This window comes from Salmo trutta, chromosome 26 (assembly GCF_901001165.1).
Source record: "Salmo trutta chromosome 26, fSalTru1.1, whole genome shotgun sequence".
Taxonomy (NCBI): domain Eukaryota; kingdom Metazoa; phylum Chordata; class Actinopteri; order Salmoniformes; family Salmonidae; genus Salmo; species Salmo trutta.
This window is the reverse complement of record NC_042982.1, coordinates 33,602,254-33,611,198: the sequence shown is the minus strand read 5'-3', so window position 1 is coordinate 33,611,198 and position 8,945 is coordinate 33,602,254. Positions and strand designations below refer to the sequence as shown.

The 8,945-nt window shown below is 49.3% G+C and overlaps 1 protein-coding gene across 1 annotated transcript; it reads left to right on the top strand.

Moving 5' to 3' along the window:
* Positions 1-6,159: 6,159 nt before the first annotated feature.
* LOC115163886 (vegetative cell wall protein gp1-like) lies at positions 6,160-8,764 on the top strand. The gene is made up of 2 exons (XM_029716094.1): positions 6,160-6,211; positions 7,905-8,764. Exons 1-2 carry the CDS (start codon positions 6,160-6,162, stop codon positions 8,762-8,764), a joined length of 912 nt encoding a protein of 303 aa, XP_029571954.1.
* Positions 8,765-8,945: the final 181 nt, after the last annotated feature.

The window sequence follows — 8,945 nt, the reverse complement described above, 5'->3', positions numbered from 1 at the left end:
TTCTGGTTTTTGTGACGCCTGTCCTTGCTAGGAAAATGGCTGTGTGGTTTTTCTTGTGTTGGAACTGTCCTAACATAATCTAACTTTATGCTTTCGCCATAAAGCCTTTTTGAAATCGGACAATGTGGTTACATTAAGGAGACGTGTATCTTTAAAATTGTGTAAAATAGTCGTATGTTTGAGAACTTAGAATTATGACATTTTGTGGTTTTGAATTTGGCGCTCTGTCACGCCCTGACCTGAGAGAGCCTTTTTTATGTCTCTATGTCACCACCCACCATTAGAGGACCAAGCAGCGTGGTAACAAGGAGCAGAGGGTTCAGGATTCGTGGACTTGGGAGGAAAATCTGGACGGAAAGGGACCCTGGAGACAGGCTGGGGAATATCGCCGCCCGAAAGAGGAACTGGGGGCAGCGAAAGCGGAGAGGCGGCGATATGAGGCAAGGCAGTGCAGCAGGCACGAGAGGCAGCCCCCAAAAAATGTTGGGGGGGGGGGCACACGGGGAGATTGGCGGAGTCAGGCGATAGACCTGAGCCAACTCCCCGTGCTTACCGGAAGCAGCGTAGTACTGGTCAGGCACCGTGTTATGCGGTGAAGCGCACGGTGTCTCCAGTACGCGCTCAGAGCCCGGAGCGCTACATGCAAGCCCCCCGCAAGTGCCATGCGAGAGTGGGCATCGAGCCAGGGCAGATTGTGCCAGCTCAGCGCGTCTGGTCTCCAGTGCGCCGTTTCGGTCCAGGGTATCCTGTGCCGGCTCTGCGCACTGTGTCTCCGGGGCGCTGGGAAGGCTCAGTTCGTCCTATGCCTGTGCTCCGCCTGTGCCGGGCGAAAGTTGGCATTGAGCCAAAGGGAGAGGTGCGTGTAGCAAGCATCAGATCTCTAGTGCTCCCCCACAGCCCGGTTCGACCTGTGCCTGCGCTCTGGAGAGGCCAGGCAAGAGTGGGCATTCAGCCTGGAGGAGGGGTGTCAAGCCTACGCACCAGATCTCCAGTACTCCCCCACAGCCCGGTCTATCCTGTGCCTCCTCCACGGACCAAGCCTCCAGTGGGTCTCCCCAGCCTGGTGAATCCTGTCCCTCCTCCACGGACCAGGCCTCCAGTGGGTCTCCCCAGCCTGGTGAATCCTGTCCCTCCTCCACGGACCAGGCCTCCAGTGGGTCTCCCCAGCCTGGGGAATACGCAGCCAGAGTCGCCCGCCTGTCCGGAGCTGCCAGAGTCGCCCGCCTGTCCGGAGCTGACAGAGTCGCCCGCCTGTCCGAAGCTGCCAGAGTCGCCCGCCTGTCCGGAGCTGCCAGAGTCGCCCGCCTGTCCGGAGCTGCCAGAGTCGCCCGCCTGTCCGGGGCCCGCTGCGAGGGTCCCCAGTCCGGGGTCGGCGGCGAGGGTCCCCAGTCCGGGGTTGGCGGCGAGGGTCCTCCACGGATCAAGCCTCCAGTGGGTCTCCCCAGCCTGGTGAATCCTGTCCCTCCTCCACGGACCAGGCCTCCAGTGAGTCTCTCCAGCCTGGGGAATACGCAGCCAGAGTCGCCCACCTGTCCGGAGCTGCCAGAGTCGCCCACCTGTCCGGAGCTGCCAGAGTCGCCCGCCTGTCCGGAGCTGCCAGAGTCGCCCGCGTGTCCGGAGCTGCCAGAGTCGCCCGCCTGTCCGGAGCTGCCAGAGTCGCCCGCCTGTCCGGAGCTGCCACTCCCATGCTTCACGGTTGGGATGGTGTTCTTCAGCTTGCAAGCATCCCCCTTTTTTCTCCAAACATAACAATGGTCATTATGGCTAAAGAGTTCTATTTTTGTTTCATCAGACCAGAGGACATTTCTCCAAAAAGTATGATCTTTGACCCCATGTGCAGTTGCAAACTGTAGTCTGGCTTTTTTATGGCAGTTTTGGAGCAGTGGCTTCTTCCTTGCTGAGCGACCTTTCAGGTTATGTCGATATAGGACTCGTTTTACTGTGAATATAGATACTTTTGTACCTGTTTCCTCCAGCATCTTCACAAGGTGCTTTGCTGTTGTTCTGGGATTGATTTGCACTTTTTGCACCAAAGTATGTTCATCTCTAGGAGACAGAACACGTCTCCTTCCTGAGCAGTATGATGGCTGCGTGGTCCCATGGTGTTTATACTTGCGTACTATTATTTGTACAGATGAACGTGGTACCTTCAGGCATTTGGAAATTGCTCCCAAGGATGAACCAGACTTTTGGAGGTCTACAATTTGTTTTCTGAGGTCTTGGCTGATTTCTTTTGATTTCCCCATGATGTCAAGCAAAGAGGCACTGAGTTTGAAGGTAGGCCTTGAAATACATCCACAGGTACACCTCCAATTGACTCAAATTATGACAATTAGCCTATCAGAAGCTTTTAAAGCCATTACATCATTTTCTGGAATTTTCCAAGCTGTTTAACCTCTTGACGGTCGCCTAGGATAGGGGGCGCCACAGCGCATTTTGAAAAAAATTCGTGCCCATTTTAAACGGCCTACTACTCAAACTCAGAAGCTAGGATATGCATATAATTAATACTTGTGGATAGAAAACACGCTAAAGTTTCTAAAACTGTTTGAATGGTGTCTGTGAGTATAACAGAACTCATATGGCAGTCAAAACCCCGAGACAGATCGAAACAGGAAGTGGAATTCTGAATTGCGGACTCAACTTCATCACGTTGCCTATTAATCACACCGTGAGCTATGGTTCATTGAACACTTCCTATTGCTTCCACTAGATGTCCCCAGTCTTTACAAAGTGATTTGAGCCTTCTACTGTGAAAACTGACAGAATGACACGCTGTGGAACGTGGTCACACTGAGAGGGCCATCACCATTATGACGCCGGCGCCCCTAGCTACCCTCCCCTTTCGAAACGTTTTAAAACACAATGCAATCGTCCGTGAACGAACCTAAATAAGGAAAAAAATGCATTTTGTTGAAAGAGTAGCCCCGCGCACGTCGGAACTTTTGGTGCAGCCTTCAGAACGCGCTAACAACAACAAGCTAATGGAACATAAAGGATGAACTTTTTCGAACGAAAATACATTTGTTGTGGACCTGGGATTCCTGGAAGTGCCTAAGGATGAAGATAATCAAAGGTAAGGGATTATTGACAATAGTATACAAGACTAGATTTGATATGCGATTGTTCCAAGATGGCTAGCCTATTGCTATTGCTAGCCTATTGTTCTGAGTATCGCATCCCCTTTTATCGCAAAGTGTGATTAGTAAAGTTATTTTTAAATCTGGCATTACAGGTGCTTTCAAGAGATATTCATCTATAAATCTTAGAATGACAATATTACATTTTAAAAATGTTTTCGAATAGTAATTTAGTAAATTGTAGCGTTGTTTCATCGGATGCATTTGAGGGAAAATAGTTAGTCAACGTTACGCACCGATGTAAAATGCTGTTTTTATATATAAATATGAACTTTATCGAACAAAAGAATGCATGTATTGTGTAACATGATGTCCTAGGTGTGTCATCTGATGAAGATTGTCAAAGGTTAGTGCTGCATTTAGCTGGTTTTTGGTTATTTGTGATGCATGTGGTTGGTCGGAAAATGGCTATGTGGCTACTTTTACGATATACTCCTCTAACATAATCTAATGTTTTGCTTTTGCTGTAAAGCCTTTTTGAAATCGGACAACGTGGTTCGATTCAGGAGAGGTGTATCTATAAAACGATATAATTTGAAAAAAAAATTATTACATTTTGTTATGCTAATGGCGATAGGATTTTTCGCTGGATGTCCGTCCCGAGGCCGCACAGGGGTTAAAGGCACAGTCAACTTAGTGTATGTAAACTTCTGACCCACTGGAATTGTGATACAGTGAATTATAAGTGAAATAATATGTCTGTAAACAATTGTTGGAAAAATGACTTGTGTCATGCACAAAGTAGATGTCCTAACCGACTTGCCAAAACTATAGTTTGTTAACAAAAAATTTGTGGAGTGGTTGAAAAATGAGTTTTAATGACTCCAACCTAAGTGTATGTAAACTTCCGGCTTCAACTGTAGGACCTTCCACCCCCACCTGGGATATGGAAGCCTGATGAGGACCTAAGGGTGGAAACGTTGTAAATAAATATCACCTGGGAGCATGAGCAGCAGTGCGCAGCGTTTTCCTTTTTGTTTTCCATGAGTTTGCCTACAACTCCAGCAGCTGAGGTAAGTAGTTGGATGTGCATATGTTCTTCAGCTTTTGTACTATCCCTCATCTCCCCACAGAGCCCTCTAGCCCCGGGAGACACTGTCTATGTCAACTGAAACACCAGTCAACACACTGAGCCTACTTCTCCCACAATTCTCCTTTTTCTGTACTCACGAATGTGAACTTATTCTGTAGTTTCTGCTGATATATTCACAACATGGTCAACATGTTTTATTACGTTTCCTTTATGTAGTGATGGAGCTCAGAGGGAGACACAGGCAGTTTACTTTATTCAGTTACTCTCTGTTTTCTGTGTATTAACATGGTATACAGCTAACAGGGGAATTCTTAATCCATATAGAAGATGTCTGCACTGAAATCTTCCCAAAAAATGCATATTGTAATCCCTCTGATTACTATAGAGAATAGGAGGTTTATATACCAGGTGTGACATAACATATTTCATATGATCTGCCATTTATTCACTCCAAGTTTAGAATGAATGTGACAGTTGCTATGCAGAAAATAACATCATGATTAAACCGTTCAAACCCACGTCCTTCCATTAATCACCATTGTGCCTCACCCAGTGTAATCAATTCCTCCAACCTCACATTACGCATTACTAACGTTTCACAAACACAACTTTGAGCAGCATAAAGACTTACAGATGGATGGATAGGATAGAGAGAACATTTGAAAACTCGAGACAAGAGAGCCTATGACAGAAAAGTCGTCATGCTCTGTCATGACGACTGGACATGACAGAGCAATTGGAAACATTTAACTCAGTCAATTCAGGGGATGAATTGAAGAGCAATTCATGAATCCCGAATTATTCATGAACTGATTTCAATTCCCTTCCTGAACTCACTTTCCCAAAGCTCCAACCTATCCTTAACACTCACTAACTCACTAACTCACTCACAACACACACACACACACACCACACACACACACACACACACACACACACACACACACACACACACACACACACACCACACACCACACACCACACACCACACACACACACACACACACACACACACACACACACACACACACACACACAGTAGAAATAGTTGACCATAGTAACAGGAAGCAGCAGCAGTATCAGTACCTGTGTAGCCCAGGGAGTTGTCATTCTCGTGTTCTGAGGTGGGGGACGGCGTGGCCCCTTCACTGGCCCCGTCCTGAGTGGCCGCGCCCGTGTCTGTCGGAAATAACACCACAGGGACTGAGACCACTGGCACACTCTCATCACCGGACACGGCCAGTGCCCATGACCCTATGCCCATCTGGCACAGGCAGCACCACACACTCAGCAGTGCCAGGCTCAGAGGTTGCCACTGCCCACCCACCCTATACCCTCCGTGGGAGAGACCACCCACCCACATCCCTGGCTGTATCCAAGATCCAACAGTCTTCAAAATAATATCCAGTGAGACGCTGACTGAGACACTTATAAACCTAGACAGTAGTGCCACAGTGTGTCAATCAGCTGTCTTTTATAGTTCAGTCAGGGGATGCTGTCAGCCTCAATGGGAGAGAGCTGTGAGACTGATCCTATCTCCTAGGATTTCGGTTGGTGTGTCCCCATGCTGCGTTGTGGTGGTTGTGGTGTGTGTGCAGAATGGGAGTCCCTCTATCCTCCCAAAAGCCATGACTGGCTGCACTCCTGTGGGACCATATGGGCAGGGCAGAGTACGGAGGGTTAGGGCACTCCTACCCTGATTCAGGACCCCACCATACACACACCTACACACTCACACACACTCACACACTCACACACACAGACACACATACTGATGCTGAAACTTCTTTTTACAGCCAATTAACTGCTAATCAGTCCTTTTGATTGTGGTCCCTCTCCCATCACATCAGTACTGTGGCTGACTGTCTCTTCAACAGACAGGGTGACAGATTTTGGCTGTGTGACAGGCTGTGTGAGGGTGGGACAGATGGGGGGAGGAGAGAGGGGAGGGGGTGAGAGAAGCCAAGAGGGCTAGGCGTATGGCTAATGGGGGAGATGGGGGCCGTTGGGGGCCACTGTGCCCTCATGATGGGTAGACGTGGGATAAATCAGCCTGGGACATGCCCACTCTCATTGTGGGCCGCTGACAGGGGGTTAATTTGGGCTGGGGGGAGGTGAAAGGGGTTAATGAAAGGAGGTCTAAACTGTCCAGCTGACTGAAAGGCAGTCTGTCGGAAGTGTCTGTATCCTCAATAGGATCTGGCATCAGTGGTGAAAAATAGCAGACGGGGTGACTGAATAGATCATTGGAGAGCACCTTGGATCACTGGACTGTGTAGCAGTATGACCCCTATTCCCTTTGTCTTCGTTATTTCTACAGAAGTCTGACAGCATTAAGAAACATAGCATTTTGAATAACACGATATATACAGCACAGTATGACAAGGCTTCAAAACAGTTTTGACAAATTGCAGAGAAGAAAACAACATACTAGAGACATGTTGGAGTGGCGTTCCACATGAATGGAGTGGTCCTGCTCCCTACTAGTCCTGTAGTGTTGTAGTTAGAGCAACGCTGGGACAGTTTAAAGGCCCCATGCTGGAACCATCCTATTATCAGACACTTCTCTCTCTCGGCGCTGTGTTACTGTTTACGCAAACAAGTGTCTCTGCTCTGCTCCAACTGACAACACCACTGGAGAGAGGAGGGGAGGCAACAACACACACAGAACCACACACATATATACACAGATACGGCTCAACACAGAATGGAACACAGACAAGGTTCTGAAGCAGGCTCAACACAGAATGGAACACAGACAAGGTTCTGAAGCATGTTCAACACAGAATGGAACACAGACATCCAGGAAGACAGAATGAGTTTCTTTGTCTGTCTGTCTGATTTAGGTTTTGACACATATTATGACAGTGTTTCCCAAACCTGGTCCTCCAGTATCCCCAACAGTACACCTTTTTATTGTAACCTTGGACAATCACACCTGATTCAACTTGTCAACGAATCATCAAGCCCTCAATGAGTTGAATGAGGAGTGTTTCTCACTACAACGAAGCTGTGTACTGTTAGAGGGCCTCGAGGACCAGGATTGGGAAACACTGTATTATGACACCAGTTCCAGGATGAACCAGATCTCTGACGTTGTTGTTGCGTTGTCATCCACACTTCTAAAGCAGATTAATTACACACTGCCTCTGGCAAATCTTCATTTGGAAAATGACAGCTAATGTAGCAAAAGACATGGGTGGCATTTATAACCTAATTAAAAAAGCTGAACAAATCATGTGTTCAATCTGTTCTAAATAGCATTAACCATCTGTGACCTTAAAAATGAAACAGTTTCAAATCAACATAACACCAGTAAAGGGTTATATAATGATATTTTCCCCAGGAATATGCAAGAGAAAGCCCCATAGAGAAAGCCCCATACAGCAGCAGAGACCCAGAGGTGATTCCACTACCTATTGAGCACTGTCACCCAGACACCTTGACTTGTTTAAAACAGGGTACAGTAGGTCTTTCCTTTCAAGAGGTTCTTGATTCTCATATTTTCCATTTCCCTGTGCTTTCGGTCTCGTCCTGCTAACTCTGTAGTGCACCTGTTTTCTTTTTTGGCCTCTTCTCTCAGTCGTTCTATGGGTGGTCCTAAGCCAGGCTCCAATTAAAGGCCACTTCAGAGTTAATTAACAGGTGGTGTACCCAGCTGCCCCGGGGCTCTTGGACAAAAACACAGGAGCCCTCTGGACCCCTCACTGCCCCACCTCCAACCCCTCCAGTCACAGAGCTGTGCCATATCTCATCTCCCCTGTTGGCTAATTACTATGGCCCATGTGCTGATAACCGATTGCTCTCAAACAGATACAAAGACAAGCCTGCTCCTCCCTGGCCACCCCCGGCCAACCCCTCGTCCCCCAGCCTCTCATCCCCACAGCACTCATCCCCCAGACTCTCATCCCCCAGCCTTTTATCCCCCCCAGCCCTCATCCCCCAGCCTCCCATCCCCCAGCCTTTCATCCCCCCAGCCCTCATCCCCCAGCCTCTCATGCCCCAGTCTTTCATCCCACCAGCACTCATCCCCCAGCCTCTCGTCCCCAGCCCTCGTCCCCCAGCCTCTCATCCCCCAGCCTTTTATCCCCCAGCCTTTCATCCCCCCAGCCCTCATCCCCCAGCCTCTCATGCCCCAGACTTTCATCCCACCAGCACTCATCCCCCAGCCTCTCGTCCCCAGCCCTCGTCCCCCAGCCTCTCATCCCCCCAGCTCTCATCCCCCAGCCTCTCATTCCCCAGCCTTTTATCCCCCCCAGCCCTCATCCCCCAGCCTCCCATCGCCCAGCCTTTCATCCCCCCAGCCCTCATCCCCCAGCCTCTCATGCCCCAGTCTTTCATCCCACCAGCACTCATCCCCCAGCCTCTCGTCCCCAGCCCTCGTCCCCCAGCCTCTCATCCCCCAGCCTTTCATCCCCCAGCCCTCATCCCCCAGCCTCCCATCCCCCAGCCTTTCATCCCCCCAGCCCTCATCCCCCAGCCTCTCATTGCCCAGCCTTTCATCCCCCCAGCCATCATCCCCCATCCTCTCACCCCCCAGCCTGTCGTCCCCCAGACTCTCATCCCCGCAGCCGTCATCTCCACAGTCTAACACCAAAAGAGCAGTCTGTTTTCTGGGTCAGTCTCCACTCTGCATGGACCTGGCCACAGGGCGCTGGACAATAGGATCTCTTGTAGCTGATGGCCTCAACCCAGTGCCCAGCACTCACCAATCATACTGCTCTAAATTATACCATGTTTTTCTGCAACTTTTAACAACTAAATGGAGCTTA